This window comes from Myotis daubentonii, chromosome 3, assembly GCF_963259705.1.
Source record: "Myotis daubentonii chromosome 3, mMyoDau2.1, whole genome shotgun sequence".
In the NCBI taxonomy this organism is placed as follows: Eukaryota; Metazoa; Chordata; class Mammalia; order Chiroptera; family Vespertilionidae; genus Myotis; species Myotis daubentonii.
Genome location: NC_081842.1, coordinates 81,289,476 through 81,306,400, shown reverse-complemented (window position 1 = coordinate 81,306,400; position 16,925 = coordinate 81,289,476). Strand labels below are relative to the sequence as shown.

Genomic DNA, 16,925 nt, shown 5'->3' with positions numbered 1-16,925 from the left:
GCATGTGATGCCCTAGCTGGTTTTGCTCAGTGGATAGAGCATCAGCCTGCGGATCAAAAGGTCCAGGGTTCAATTCCAGTCAAGGGCACATACCTCGGTTACAGACTCCTTCCGGCCCAGGCCCTGGTCAGGGCTCATGCTGGAGGCAACCAATCGATGTGTTCCTCTCACATCAGTGTTTCTCTCTGTCTTTCCCTCTCTCTTTTCCACTCTTTCTAAAAATCAATGGAAAAATATCCGTGGGCAAGGATTAACAAAAAAAATAAAATAAACATAAAGAACGCATATTATCACTGAGACTCTACCAAGTTTCTGTTAATAAGAACATCTAACACATTTTTGCTATATATTTATTTATTCCCTTTTCTTATCTCTGCTTATAGGGGTCAAGCAACCACCAAAGCCATCGGGTGCTGGTAGAAATGCGTCCATGGACTCTACCCACTTCACACAAAAACCAGGTAAGGGATAGGATGCTGACTTCACCCTTACTCAGCTCTGTGCTGGACTGTGGGCAGTAACTGCGGTATCATTTGTTGCAGCAAAAGCATCAGTATCCTCATGGCCTCTAGGGCGGTGGTTCTCAACCTTCTGGCCCTTTAAATACAGTTCCTCATGTTGTGACCCAAGCATAACATTATTTTCGTTGCTACTTCATAACTGTAATGTTGCTACTGTTATGAATCGTAATGCAAATATCTGATCTGCAGGATGGTCTTAGGCGACCCCTGTGAAAGGGTCGTTCGACCGCCGAAGGGGTCACGACCCACAGGTTGAGAACCACTGCTCTAGAGCATCAGAGCCTGCTAGCAGCACATGGGGATGACTAGGAAAGCATTCAAGAATCTTATGTTTGAGAGAATGAAAATGCTCTGTGTACAAATTAAACATTAATAAGAACCTCTAATGGGTACCAATTGAATAATTACTTTGTATAATGTTCTGAAGGGCCATAATGCACAAATGGGGGTGAGTCACTGTGGGTTCTAGTCTTCCTCATGTTCAAGTTTTGCTCCTGTGTAATTTATTACAGTATCCTTTTGCCTGAAATGACTTATGTTTCTAATTTACGACTATGCTCTATATTTGAGGCCCAAGTTATGTAGCTGGTGACTTGGAAACTCTTGGCATTGAATAAGAACTCTGTGCTCTTTGAAAGGATACTGTGAAACCTACTCTAGTGCATTAATGTTGGGGCTACAGATCTAAATTGTCAGCACTGCTCACTCCCCGCACACATGCACGCACATGCACACGTACTTTTTAGTCTCCTAAAAACTTAAAGACACAGGGCATTTTCCTGGATTGTCAGTTGTACATGAAGTTTAAAAAAATTAAATTTTTTTTATTGATTTAAAGAGAGAGGGAGAGAGAGATAGAAACATCAATGATGAGAGAGAATCATCAGTGGGCTGCCTCCTGCACACCCACTACTGGGGATCAAGCCAGGCATGTGCCCTGATCAGGAATTGAACTGTGACTTCCTGGTTCAAGGTTCGATCACTAAGCCACACCGGGCTGTATATGAAGATTTTTAAACCAACATATATTATGCAAAGAAAGCTATAACACAGACTTAAAAGAAAATTGGGTTACGGGAGACTGCTCCAGGCACCCCTAGCCTTACCAGCCTTAGTGCAAAGTAGACACCTTGTGCAATTTTTAAATGTTGCTTCTTCCCTCCATCCTTTAGGTAAACCATTTACAAAAATGTATCCTTCCTCTGGGCTGGCAGCTTTGTACCAGGGCTTGTGGGTGGATGAGCAGAGTGGGTGTTAAACTTTGGTTCCCACTTACACACCTCTGCTCAGCTGCCCTTGTGTGCTGCACAACCACTGACAATGACCCTGCTCTCTATGGGTTTATAGCTTCTGCCATCAAGGCTCCTTGGGTGTAATGATTTAAGTTCTAAAAGTGTTCGTTTCATTCTAATTACACTAGAGGCCCGGTGCACAAATTCATGCACGGGTGGGGTCCAGCAGGCCCACCCTGGGGCCGATCGGCCAGGCAGGCCAGAAGGAGGGGCCATGGGCGGTTGGCCAGCTGGCCCTGCCCCCTGGTCAAACTCCCGGTGGAGGGGGCAATTTGCATATTAGCCTTTTATTATATAGGATAATGGAGTTTGGGGGTGAGGTGGATCACCCACTAACAGAGAAATTATATGCTTTAACAATTTAAAGCTAAAACGGTAAGAATTGTAGCCTCAAAATCAAAGGCAATTGCAGGATAATGAAACTCAAAAACGCTATTGCTGAGACTATGTGGGAAACTAAAGGTGTTAAATTCTATACATTTATACAGTCTTTCAAGAGGCAGGTATACCTATACATGTTTATCTACAACTAGAGGATGTTTTCATATACTAATGTACTTCTTCATTATTCCTGAATACATTACAATCATTACTTTAGAAAAATATCAGAAATGACTTAGCACTTTTCTATAGAATCTATGCCATTCAATTACTACGTATCAAATGTTATAATTTTTTAAAACCTGTGATTTTTATAGAGTGAATCCTTATGACAACTTTATCTGTAATATAATCTCTTAGCCATAATTCCAGGCACTCGCCGCCCACCCTTGCCACCTAGACCTACGCCCCCTCGAAGAAAACCATTGCCACCAAATAATGTCACTGGAAAGCCAGGAAGTGCAGGTATGTCAGCCATATGCATCCCTTCTCTCCCCATGACTTCAGTTGTACTAGCCAACCACAGCCCTCCTTGTATACTAGCCCAGGCAATGGACAAGCCCTTGGTGTGTGTGATGATGCCTGGGTTGGCCCTACAGACCAGACATAGCTTTGAGGACTCATATCCTGATTCTGGGTGGGTGGGTTGAAAGAAACCATCATTGAGCATCCCAGCCAATGTGTCTACTTGGAGCCAAGACAGAAGCTGACTCAGGCCCTTCCAGGAGTGGATTATTTGGGGCAAGATGTTGAATGTTGCCAACCCACCAGGGGTAATAGAAAATGTGAGGCCCTGTCATCAGCTTATCATTCTATCTTCTGAAATGAAATCCCACACATCTTGTTGAAAGCTCCCCTGTCCACCAGCCTTTATGCTGGCTCCAGTATTAGGTAGTGGAGGAAATATTAGGGACTAAAATATTAGCAGCTCTAGGCCGAGCAACAAGGCAGGGGTATAATTTAGAAGTCGAGCTGCCTCTCACATCTATGCCTTCACATCTGTTATCTCCTTCCCATGGAAGGGCCCCGCCTAGTCACCTGGGATGCTCACACTTCACTCTTTTCTATCTCCCCAAAGTAGTCTTAGCATTGCTTCTCTGTTCTACTTGTCCTTGATGCACACCTCTGTCAGAGCAAAGATCAAATTGGTTTATACCTGTTGGTTTACACACTTGTCTTCCCCTACTAGACCAAGAGTTCTGTGGGAACAGAGTCCTTGGCACATTTTCTCTGAATTCCCAGAACCAAATCTGGTGTGTGGCACCTAGAGGATATTTGATAAGTTCTCACTGACTGAATAAATGGATGAAATTAAGAATTAGTGAAAATGGACCTGATTCAGAGCAAAGCTTTACCTCATTTCTCTTTGACTGGACTTGCCAGCAAATCACAGCATGTTCCCCATCTTTCCTTCCTCTCTCCGCTATCTCTACTTCCTAAATATTTTCTAGGTGGAAGCAGGATAAAAATGTTAGACGGCTGTGAATGATGAAAGGGTGAGGGGTTTACATGAAGGGGAATAGATGTCACTCTTTTCCCGGGAAAAAAGTAGGGTGTGGTGATAGAGAAGCTTTTCTGATGTATCCCATGCACAGTGGATTCCAGATCATTTTCCCATGAGCTGAAGGAGGGCCAGCTCCTCACGCACGTTTTTGGTGCCTTCCTGAGTCAAGGCCCAGAGGCATGGCTGCACTGAGGACATCTGGTTCTCCTGTAACCTGGGGTCAAATTGGATGAGTCAGACTGAAAGTGATGCCTGAGTGTCCCCCCACAGAAAACTTGGGAACCCACCTAAAGAAGAACCACAAACAGAATTTCTGAGATTAATTCTGGTTCCCCACCTCATCCCCCTCGTACTATCCACCTCTCACTCAAAGGAAATGGCTCCATGGAGGAACCAAACACAAGAAGAACAGTTGCACAATTTTGGCCTGATTACAGAAAGTGCATCCTGAATTCAGGAATCAGCAAAATGTCCTAGGTGCCTGCGAGCACCCTCTGAGGCTACCGTGTAGATCCTCCACTTGCCCCTTAAGTCCAGACCTGCCAAGGCCTCAGAGTCCCCCTCCCCTTGCCAAAGTAAACGTGCGGGCTGCGTGCAACTTCTGTTGGTTTTTGCTCACCCTCTCTCTGTGGCCCGGTCCCACCATGACCAGGAGCATGAGCTGCCGGGGTTGCTCCAGCAGCCCGTCTGAGGGACTCGCCCATGGTTTCATGCTGGGCCATGATGTTTGGGGCAGTGCTGTGCCCTTGACTCTTTGTTGTCTGAGAATGATCCCTTTTCCCAGGAGGACTGTAAAATCCAATCTAGCCCCCAACCTACCCTACTTAAACACCCAGACTGGACTAGACCTGGGGATGGATCTGGTTTGGGAGACCTATTAGTGTTTTTAGTGGAGGAAACACTGGATTATAGTGTTACTGTTCTGGCTACTAGGCCAGAATCACAGATGTTACCTTCAAAATCATTGTCTTCTTCTTCAGCTGTCTCCCATGCCTGCCAGTTAACCTCCCAATCAGGCTATGCCATCGTCTTGACATCCCTCATGTCTAATTCCTCCCATCCAGCCTCACTGCTTCTGCTGCAGTTCACCTTGCCTGCCCCTGCCTACACAACTGCTTTTGTCTCCTCTCTTCTCTCTCTGCCATCAGCCTTGCAGCCTAACTATTCATCCTCTTCTCATCTGATCTGGTTGTTTCCCTGTTGAAAGTCTGTCAGTGGTTCCTTGGTGTCTAAAAATAATGTGCAGATCCTGTTATATTGTAAATCAGAAGACGCCTTAATCAATAAGCCAAATTTATTTGGAGTCCTGTTCATTTTCACCAGCGCTTGCGGGCCCAGAGGAACTCTTGCTTCTCAAATTCTGGGGCCCAATATGGTAGAAGTCTTTTCAATTTATATGTTTTTCAGCTCTTTGTTTTCCAAATTTGGAATGAGATTTCCAAACCTTTTGAGAAAAAGTTCTGTTTGCGGGACAGGGCCTTGAGACCATATCTCAAGGTCTGGCCTGGCGCCAGCACTGACAACTCTGTCTGGGGCATAGTCTATGGCCTCTCTGGAATGGGGAGTGGCCTTATTTTCCCTATTGTTTAAGCAAGCAAATGTTTACAGAAGCCCGAATGGCAGGGTTAAAATTTTGAACAGCTGTTTTTACCCAAGATGGAGGTTACTATGCTTCCATCGGTGGAGCATAGCTCTTCAAGATATGGCATCCCTGCCCTCCACCCTTGGTTCTCACGGCCGCCAGCAGCACTGTGGGCTCTCACCCTTCAAATTAAAAATATCAAATGGTTACATGCTTCCTTGACTTGGTTCTTCTTGCAACCTCTGATTCAAATACAGCTGATCACTTCCCACTGATCACTTCTTTATTGTCACATCCTCTGTGAAGGCATTTTTACCTCCCGCCCCTCCTCCACAAAACCCTTCACCTTTCCTATAGATATTACTGTTCCTTCCTCTTGCCCTCTCGGTGACTTTAGTTTAGCCCGTTCTTTCACAATATCGGTAATGATTCAGTATATTTGGCTCACACGTCTCTCTTGATCAAGGATACAAGGTCTTTTCTCTCCAAGCCTGGCATATAGTGCCAAGCTACATGGTAAGTGCCTAATAAATATTCATTGAATAAATAAATTGGAAACTGGGCGGTGCTCTTCTAAAGCCTGACCGCTTTGGCTCTATATTTCAGGGATCATTTCATCAGGCCTAGGAACTTCCCCACCACTGAGGGCAACACTTAGGCCTACTGGACCCACCTCAGAGAGAACAGAGAGAGACAAAAAGGAACCGACAGCTCCCGCCTCAGGAGAAGATCTTGGTTAGTATGTCAGTCACTTCCTACTGGAGGCTTGGCTATAAAATACTCAAGGATTTCCAATTAGGGGGGAAAGAGTCTGAGCTCTGGATCATCTTTGTTACTTAATTTTATGATTCATATGACTCTTTTTAGTTTTAAAATATTACTTATTTTTAATGCTTTGGCATAGAATATGCTCCTTCCCTTCACAGACATAGAGGAAAGTACCTAAATTTTTTAGGAAAGTCTTCCTGAGAAGATATAGATTGCCCAGTGCTTCTTACTAAATCACATCATTTTAATTACATATGCCTTGTTTTATTAGTAAGCATTAGCTACTTGGTTGTAATCTTTGAAGCTTCATTTATTAGACTGTAGAATGCCTAAAGCAGAACACAATTAAAGACCTTTTATTGCAGTTGATGTGAATAATAAAAAAATGAAAATCAAAGTTGTGAACAATTGACTAGGAGGCATGTGAAATATTTATAGTTTTTACTACTTTTGATTGTATTGTGAAGCTTTGTCTTTTGCCAAAAATGTTTATTATACTCCATTCTCAGGTGATATAACTGACTTTAGCTCAAGTCCAACAAGAGAAACTGATCCTCTTGGGAAGCCCAGATTCAAAGGTATGTCTGGCTTCAAATCTTAATTTTGACAAGGCTGTTCGGTAGGTGTAAAAGTCAGAAGTTGCTTTGCCACCCAACACCTTAGTGGCATACCATATAAGGATTTACTTCTCATATGTGTTCAAGTCAGCTTTATGATGATATTAACAAATGGGGGTCAGTTGATCTAGGATGTTCTCGGTTGGGTGTTTCTGCTGGGCCTCTAGTGGGTTGGGGATGGGCTTCTCCTCATCTGTTCATTCTACGATGAGGGACCAACAGTGACCCAACAGTGACCCAAAAGAAGCCATTCTCAGGACTATACAAAGTCAAGAGAGGGGGAATCCAAATACACAATCACATTTTAAGCTCCTTCTTGTGTTATACTGCCAATATCTATTGGCGAAAGAAAGTCACATAGCAATGCTCAAATCAAGAATTGCGGAAGTATACTTCTTTCATGGATATAGAGAATATTTTTGAACAGTAATTTTATCTAACACAGGAGAGATGTAATATGATATAGAGCCCAGTGTTTCCTTTTGTAATATTTTGTTCTGAAGTATATAACTTGATAAATTTTTACGTATGTATACCCCATGAAGACACCATCACAATCAAAATAATGAATACCACTTCCAAAAGTTTATAATCCCTCTCACTCCTCCTACCCAATCTATAGACCCTAGGTAACAGCAAATCTGCTATACTATAGGTTAGTATTCATTTTGTGGAATTTTATATCAATATCTGAACTCTTTTTTTTATCTGGTTTCTTTCAATCAGCATAATTATTTATTCATGTTGCTGCTTTTATTCATATCCCTTTTTATTACTGCTTAGTATTATATTGTATCCTATATAATAAAACCTTAATATGCAAATTGACCAAGTGGGGAATGACCAGTGGAACAAGCAATCACTATGATGTGCACTGACCCCCCGACACACACACACACACACACACACAAGAGGGAGGTGACCAGCGGTGGCAATTGGGGGGTGGGACGGGCCAGCGAACGGTGCCAGGACTCCAGCCAAGGTGCCAGCTGGGGCCCCCACAATAGCCCTACCCACCAATTGCCCCACAGATGGCCCTGATTGCCGGCCAGGCCTAAGGACCCAACCCTATATATTGGGAACAGTCTCTTAGATTTAAAATTTAAAACTTGGCAAGGCTACTCTAACACTGAAAAAAAACAGGATGATGCAGCAATGATATGCATGGACTCTGGCTTGCACATTTTGTGCCTAGCCCTGATTCTGACACTTATAACTGTGTGACAAAGCCAATTACTTAACTTTTCTCTGCTTCAGTTTTTCCACCCATAAGATGGGGAAAATGGTACTACTACTTTAGAAGGATCATGATATGTACTACTTTTTATAATCAGGGCAAAAAAATGTAGCTTCCCACATGACAGCAAGATACCTTTCACCTGTATGAAAAGTATGGTCACTGGTGCATGCAGCATCCTAGATTGCGAGAGAGATGTCCGACTGCTGGCTTAGGCCCGACATCCCCCGAGGGGTCCAGATTGCGAGAGGACACAGGCCGGGCTGAGGGACCCCCTCCCATGAACAAATTTAGTGCACCGGGCCTCTAGTAGACATATAATAATTTAATTAATCCTGTCCATGGCACTTGGGTTGTCTCTAATTTTTTTTATATTACCTTTAAAGCTGCTATGACCATTCATAAGTTTGTGTAGACATACGTTTTCATTTATTTTGGACAAATTCCTATAAGAGGAATGGCTAGGTTATATGTACCTGTATATTTAAAATTTTAAGAAACGGCCAAACAGTTTGCCAAGCAGTTGTATTATTTTACCCTCCTGTCAGCAGTATATGAAACTTCCAGTTTCCCGAGGTCTTTGCCAACATTTGCTGTGGTCAGTCTTTCATTTCAGCCATTTTAATGGTGTATAGTAGTATCTGATGGTGATTTCACTTTGCATACCCCTAATGACTAAGGATGACAAACATCTTTTCATGTCCTTATCTTCCATGTGCACATCTTTATTGGTGTGTCTGCTCAAAATGTCTGTCCATTTATTCTTATGGAGTTACTTATTTTATTGGCATTGAGTTTGGGGAATCTTTATATTTTCTGGGTAGGAGATATTTGTCTGATACATGCTTTGCAATATTTTCTCCCAACATGTGGCTTCTCTTTTCATTTTAATGAAGCTTGCTTTATAAATTTGTTTTTTTATAGATTGTATTTTTGGTGTTGTCTTTGAGAAATCATGAACTAATCAGAGGCCATAATGACCTCCTCTGTTCATTTCCAGTTTTCTAGTTTTACATTTAGGTTCTATGACCATATTGAATCAAATTTTGTATGTGACACAAGCTAATTTTCTTGCTTATTTATGGATACCTAATTTTTCTGGCATCATTTGTTAGAACTATTCTTTCTCCACTGAATTTTATAGTATATTTGTCAAAAATCAATTGTATATACACTGAGTGGCCAGATTATTATGACCACCTGACATTTGTAGGCAAATTAGCTATAATTTCACGCTGAAGTTGCTGGAGGGCCAGACCATTATAAATAGGAAAGCAGGTTGTTTACCACAACAGTAGAAGTGATTTTTTTCTGAAGATATGGGTAAACAATGTGATTTAACAGCTTTGAACATGGGGTATATTTGAACGTGAGTGGCCAGATTATTATGACCACCCCATCAGTACTTCATTGGGCCACCTTTTGCCTTCAATACTGCTGCGATTCTTCTTGGCATTGACTCCATGAGATGTTGAAAGGTGATGCGAGGAATCTGACACCATGCCTGATGAATAGCACTGTCCAGTTCTATGAGATTTGATGGTTGTGGAACCAGCTGCCTGATGGCTTTTTTTAACTTCGTCCCACAAATGCTCAATTGGATTGAGATCTGGTGATTGTGGGGGCCACTTAAGCAAGGTAAAGTCTCCCTCATGTTCTTGAAACCACTCCTGCACAAAGCGAGCACCGTGGCATGGCACATTGTCTTATTGGAAGAAGCCATCTCCATTGGGATACGCCATCAATATGATAGGATGAACTTGATCAGCAACCATACTTAGGTATGTTGTGCTATTCAGACGTTGTTCCATACGAATTAAAGGGCCCAAATCATGCCAGGAAAACATGCCCCAAACCATAACACTGCCCCCACCAGCTTGAAGGGTTGTACTTATGCATGTGGGGTGCATGCTTTCATGCTGTTTCCACCAAATTCTCACTCTGCCATCTTCATGATGCAACTGGAAACGTGATTCATCAGACCACATGATTTTTTTCCAATGCTCAACTGTCCAATCCTTGTGTTCCTGTGTGAATTGGAGATGTTTTATCTTGGTAACTGCAGACAGCAAAGGTGTTCGAACAGGCCTTCAGCTTCCATATCCCATACGATGCAGTGTACGGCTAATTTGCCTACAAACGTCAGGTGGTCATAATAATCTGGCCACTCAGTGTATATATGAAACTATTTGGGGGTTCTCCATTTTATTCCAGTGATCTACTTACCTTTACACCAATTCCACAATGTCTGGATTCCTGTGGGTTTATAATAAGTGCTGCAATCAGGTTGCATTCATTCTCTAATGTTGTTCTTACTTTTCAAAGTAGTGCTGGTTATTCTGGGACCTTTGGGTTTCTATCTGATTTTAGAAACTGGCTGGTGTTATTCAGTGGTTACAGTGTCAGCCCAAGCAACAAAGGTTATCGGGTTCCATTCCCAGCCAAGGGCATGTACATGGGTTTCAGGTTCAAATCCCTAGCCCTGGTCAGTGCTCATGTAGAAGGCAACCAAACAATGTGTCTCTTTCACATTGATCTTTTTCTTTCTCTCTCTTCCTCTCTCCATCTCTCTCCATCTCCCTTCCTCCCTTCCTCCCTTCCACTCTTTCTAAGAAAAGGCAATGGAAAAAATACCCTCTGGTGAGAATTTTTTTAAAAATAGCCTGCTTAAGTTTCTATTAGAATTGAGAAAAATTGACAGCTGTACAATATTAACTCTTCCTGCCTATGAACATGGTATATTTCAATTACTTAGGTCTTCTTCAGTTTCTCTCACCAATGTTTTATAGTTTTCTTTTTTTAAAAAAATATACTTTTATTTATCCCAGAGAGGGAGAGGGAGAGGGAGTTAGAAACATCAATGATGAGAGATAACCATCAATCTGCTGCCTCCTATACATCCAACACTGGAGATTGAGCTCGCAACTTGGGCATGTGCCCTGACTAGGAATCAAACCCTGACTTTGTGGCTCATAGGTCAACACTCAACCACTGAGCCATGCCAGCCAACCTGTTTTATAGTTTTCAGTGTATAGAAAGTCATAAAAGTATTTGTTTTTATTTCTAATATATAAAAACACAGTTGATATTTGTGCAGCGATCTTGTATCCTGCAGCCTGGCAAAAACTCACTTAGTCGAGATTTTGTAAATACATTGGATTTTTACACACAGAATCATACTATCTGAGAGTAAAGTTTTACTTCTTCCTCTCCATCTTGGGTGGCTTTTCTCTTGCCTTATTGTACCGGCTGAAGCCTCAGTGAAAATATTGAATGAAAATAGTGAGAATGGACATCTTTTTCTTGTTCCTGATCTTCTGGGGAAAACATTCGGTCTCTCACCATTAGGTATCATGTTACCTGTAGATTTTTCATAGATGCCCTTTATTGGGTTGAGAACATTCCCTTCTATTCCTACTTTGGTGTGAAATTGATGTGGGTCTCTTTTATATCTTTCATGTCTTAACTTTTGACCATATAGATTATCCTATACTAGAGGCCCAATGCACCAAATTCATACAAGAGTAGGCCTTCCTTCCCCCAGCTCAGCCCCCAGGACCTGGGCTTCCCTCTGGAACCCAGGACCCAGCTTCCCTCTAGCACCCAGGGCCTGGGCTTCCCTCTGGCACCCAGGACCCGGCTTCCCTCTGGCACCCAGGACCTGGGCTTCCCTCGCAGCCCCGGCTTCGTATGGAAGGATGTCCAGTCTAATTAGACTGACCAGCAGAACTATCAGTCGCTCTTACACGCACTGACCACCAGGGGGCAGACGCTCAATGCAGGAGCTGCCCTCAGGCCCCAGGCCAGCCAAGGTGGGTCTCCCCAATTGCCCCACCAGTCACCCTGCAGAGGGAGACAACCAGCGGTGGGGGCAGGAACGGCAAGTTGGCGGCGCCAGGACAACCAAGGCGGGTGCCAGTGGGGACCCACCAATTGCCCCGCCAGTGCTCCCACAGATTGGCCCTGACCGCTGGCCTGGCTAGGGACCTTACCCGTGCGTGAATTTTGTGCATGGGGCCTCTAGTAGTAGTAATAACTGCTTTATTGCTTTTGTCTAATGATTCTAATACCTATGCAAGTTCTAGGTTGGTTTTAAATGATTAATATTTCTCCTCATTATGGGAAATATTTCCCTGTTAATTTCATCTTGTTGGGTTCTGAATGTTTTTATATTTAAAATATTTTTTAATTTTGTCTAGGTGCAGGCAAATTATTTGAAATCACTTATCTTTTTGAGTCTAGCTTTTCATATTTATTAGGTGGAATCAGAATTGTGTTTAGTGTAGGGCTCATTATTGCCCACGACTGAGGCAAGACCTTTTGAGTATTCTTTCCCATGCCACATAAATTATGAGGTTTAAACCATGCTCAGGGGGGTGGGGGAGGACAAATTACTTTTGGATATTAGCACACACTAAACAATCTAGAAAAGTAAATTAACAAACATCTATATCATGTATTCTAGAGACAGGATTTTCACACTTCTGAACCATCCACATCACTGCTCCCATCTAGCTGTTCTTAATGTGAGACCAAATGTCCTCAAGCAATTATATTTATTAGTTCGCCTTCCCCCAACTTTACTCAAAATATGCTAAATGTCAGAGTCCTCTCTCTCTCTCTAGGGCCTCATGTGCGATATATTCAGAAGCCTGACAACAGGCCCTGCTCCATCACCGACTCCATCAAACGGTTTCCCAAAGAGGAGCCCCCAGAGGGGAACGCCACCAGCCCGCCGCAGAACCCACCCTCCAACCTCACTGTGGTCACCGTGGAAGGATGCCCCTCATTTGTCATCTTGGACTGGGAAAAGCCACCCAATGACACTGTCACTGGTAAGAGCCTGGCATAGGACTGTTACTAATGGGACTGAGGAACCCTGAGTCAAACTATAGCCTGTGGGTCCTCGCTCAGGAGCAGCGAGTTCTAGCAGAGTTCTGCTGTCCCTGTGGCACATTCCCCATGTGATGGGGAAAGATCATCTTTGTTCCGGTTATGGGCTCCTTGTTCATCATCCTTAGTTGATCTAAGTTGCATCCTTTCATCTCCCCTTAGAATGTTTTCATAATGGGGAGATATATCTAGTTTTTTCATTACCCAGAAAATTACAGATATTATATGAGAAGTTGCCACTGCTGATAATATTTAAATCAGTTTTCCTTTCACAACCCAGTTTCTATGAACCTAGAACTTTCAAGCAGGCTAAAATGTTATTTCAATCATTTCAGGATACATGTTTTAAAAATTCTAATCCTGGTCAATTTTCTGCTTATTTCCTGAAATTTTTATTCTGCTATCCACCCACCCATTTCCTTTTAAAATTACTGTGAAAATTAAAAATCCTGAGTCATTCTTTGAACTTGTTAGATGGGAATTTAATTCTCCATAATGAACAGAATAATCCAACTAGAGAGGAAGGGGAAAGATCAACGACCTAAATCAGTTTGAGAATACAGCCTGCGTAGGCAAGGTTCCTGCTGCCCACGTCCCTGTTCGGGCGCCTGGAGCAGGTGGACAGGCCGCAGAGGAGCCCGCTAAGAAGCTGTCAGCAGGAGTAGAGATCCCTACACAGAGGGGGTGGGGAGTGCAAATTTCAGGCTCTGCCGAAAAAGTTTTCTATGAATAAAGAAGAAAACAGCAGGTATATCTCCTCAGACAAACTGTCTGGGAAACTCCAGAGTAAGCAGCCTGTCTTTACTTAGCTGGCTTTTTTTTAAAACCATATTTTGTAAATTTTCTTTCTCATGTAAAGCTTACCTTTGTATGGAGAGCAAACCAGTCACTACCCGTGGCTCCTGGGGACTTGCCTAGTCCTGCTTCTTTACTTGGGACTGTGCCCATAGGTGCTAAGTCCGTATCTAAATCAGCATCAAAAAATCAATCAATCTCTAAGTATTGATTATCTACCTGTATTAAAAAGTTCAAAACTTTCAATCCATATACTGTGCTAATAAAAAGTTCCTGTGGTAGTCTGAGGTTTAATTCTCACAAAACCAAACGATCTATAAAATTTTATTTGCCTTAAAGATGTGGGACATCAAGTTGGAATTGGTTAGTCTACTAGGTCTAATAATCTAATAGAGCAATTTTCAACCAATATGCTACGACAATTTTTAAAACATACAATACCTGACTATTTAGTCTGTAGCACTGACCTCTTTTCCCTTAGACTGTCAAATTAAAAAATGACAACAGCTAGCACAACAGCCATCCGGTGTGAACCATAAGTACATAGGTCATATAAGAGTTTCATCTTATTGGTCACATTGCACAATAAGAGTAGGTAATTACCATTTTTTTAATCAATCAAAATTGTACCTGTTTTTGTCAGATTGGCAAAAAATATATTTTTAGTGTGCTGCAGAATTTTAGTAATTAGTTTATGTGTCATGTGATGAAAAATGTCAAAAATCACTGACCTAATACATGTAATACATATTCACTTGTGTATGTCAATTATATCTGATTTTTTTAAGAGCATGATTTTTCTTTCTGGTTTATTATGTAACATTTTTTTAAAAATCACATAAGCTTGTAATCTCAAAGTATTCTAACCAATTACTTTTGGAACACTGTTACCAAATGTTAATGGACTGATTGAGATCTTTCATAAAATAACAGACTTAAATAACAGTTTCCATGGATAAGGACCACATCTCATTAGCTATGTTTTCTACATAAAAATAATTCTATATTTAACTATTACTCATCTGGCCTGTATTTAAATGTTGTACAGACAATATATCCTAATGGTCTGTTATATTTTTTTTTCAATTCTGTTTATTTTTAAATTGTTAATTTAAATGTAATCTTGCTTTCAAATAAACCAGCAGCCCAGATCTTATAGAAATTAATTCTCATATCACTGAAAATGATATGAAAGGAAAAGATTGAGAAAAAGAACAGAAAGAGAGTGAAACATATTCTTTATTACATGCGTTGGCTTGGTCTATCTCTCTCCATAAATCTTTCTTCTAATTGACAGACATGTACATATTCACCTCTAGTAAACACATTAAAATTCAGTTGCTTCTACATGTCCCTTCTACACTAATGTAGAAATAGGTGACCTAAGAAATTGGCCACACGCTGCTGGGGTCCTTGGCTACTTAAAGTTAAGTTGGTTATAAGGTGTTGCTTTATGATATGCCAAGAGTGTGCTGACATCTCTTCAAATCCCAGACCAGCTGTGTTCTAAATATGGAACTTGGGTATATAGTTAGCCTCTCTGAACTTTAGCTTCCTTATTTGTAATGATACTCATCATTATCAGTTTATCCTGAGGATAAAATTAAACAGAATGAATGCCCAGCATAAGTCAGCAGCTGTTAAATTAATGTTTGTCAGTGGTCAACGTAGTAGGACAGGGAGAAATAGTATCACCATTACTATTTTCATGCTCTGTTGACTAGAGTAGTGTTCCCAAATTTTACAATAAATAACTTTTTCTATTAAGTGAAATTTTTCATAAGACAATAAAACCATTTGAAGGGTGGGGGAGATCAATTATTCAGTGTTAGTTCTTTGCAGATTTCCTTATGTCTTTACTGATAATGAAATTATAAACAAAATCCCATATTTGAACAAAGAAATATGGGCATAAATTTAAGAGACTGTCTTTACCTTTGGAAATATACTCAGAGTGTATCTATAAATATTTATTCCAAAATCAACATTCCATTTTTATAATGTTGGTGAATTTATTAAAAGCTATTATCACCTAAAACATTAAAAATAAAAGATATATTTACAAAGCCCAAAAATATACATTCACAACGCTAGAATTCTGAGAGTTCTAAACACCTATTTAATTATGAAGGTAAGTCCTAGGTTCATTTTGAAAACTACAGTCTTTTAGGACTAAAATAGTATTAAATCACTAGTGGCCCAGTGCACGAATTCGTGCATATTGAAAGGAAATTAATTAGAAGAAATATTTTAATACTGCAATTCGTCCTTTCTCTGTAATAGAAGTGTCAGAAATGAAAGAAAATTAGTAAAATGTATATGAAAATAATATATAAATTGATTAATAAATAAACAATAACATGATATAACAACAGCAAATACATGATATAAAAACAACACTGATAAAAACAATGACTGATAAATTGATTAAACTTATTCTAACACTGAGGCCAGTGTCAAATGGGGACAAATCAATTCTTGGAATCAGAACAACCTCTCTTCTGCAGATCCTATTAATACTTCAGTTTTGACTATGTTAGGTCTCAATCTTTTTATAATAAATCTAGTACCATTACAAAGACCCCATTTACTATTAAGATTTCTCAGTAGCATGGTGATTGCACCTACTTTCAATTCTAATTTATGACACAGCATTCCCAAAGGAGTAATACTTTTAAGAAATTCAATGAGAAAATTTTCCTTTTCAGCATCATCCAGTGAATCTAGTATTATTGTCGATTACACTGTCGTCTCTGAGTCTTAATGTAATATTCATTCCCCAGCCTTTTTCACCATGTGGGAAAAGAATAGGATATGTCATTGCATCTAATGTAGGAAACAGAATACTGATTTGTTTCATTTTAGTGGCATTTGTATTATTGGGATCTGGTTTACAATGAATGAGCAAGTCCATTTCAAAAGGAGGTCCTCCATTTCTGAATATGATGGCAACTTCAGATACACAGGGATAATTATATCTACTCAGATAACTACTACGATCATATTTAATTGCCATTGTTACTTCTGTGTGACACTGCTTTCTTTCAACTTCAGAATGTCAACAAAAACAACCAAATTCACAATCAACAATGGCAGTTCAAAACACATGCATGCGATTGGCACCAGTGAGAGCTTTATCTGTATCGAGCATGCACAAGTCAACTTAGCCTTTTATATAGAGAGAATAAACTTGCTTAATTAGACCTGCTTTCTGATGTAGCTAAACTTTTTCCAGCCCAGTGAAGCACCCCAACTTCTCTTTCAGGTAATTGTCAGCAACACAGCAGTCACTATCAACACGAAGCACATTATTATTGTAGATCATGCAGGGAGAA

The 16,925-nt window shown here is 40.8% G+C and overlaps 1 protein-coding gene across 9 annotated transcripts in view; it reads left to right on the top strand.

Annotated features, from left to right (window-relative positions):
* ABI3BP (ABI family member 3 binding protein) overlaps positions 1–16,925 on the top strand; it is a 258,489-nt gene that overhangs the window by 214,044 nt on the left and 27,520 nt on the right. For all 9 annotated transcript variants that reach the window (XM_059687989.1, XM_059687988.1, XM_059687987.1 and 6 more), the window contains 5 exons: positions 384–461; positions 2,555–2,659; positions 5,887–6,015; positions 6,558–6,626; positions 12,528–12,737. In XM_059687989.1, coding sequence (XP_059543972.1) covers positions 384–461; positions 2,555–2,659; positions 5,887–6,015; positions 6,558–6,626; positions 12,528–12,737 — 591 coding nt within the window. The remainder of the gene's footprint in view (positions 1–383; positions 462–2,554; positions 2,660–5,886; positions 6,016–6,557; positions 6,627–12,527; positions 12,738–16,925) is intronic.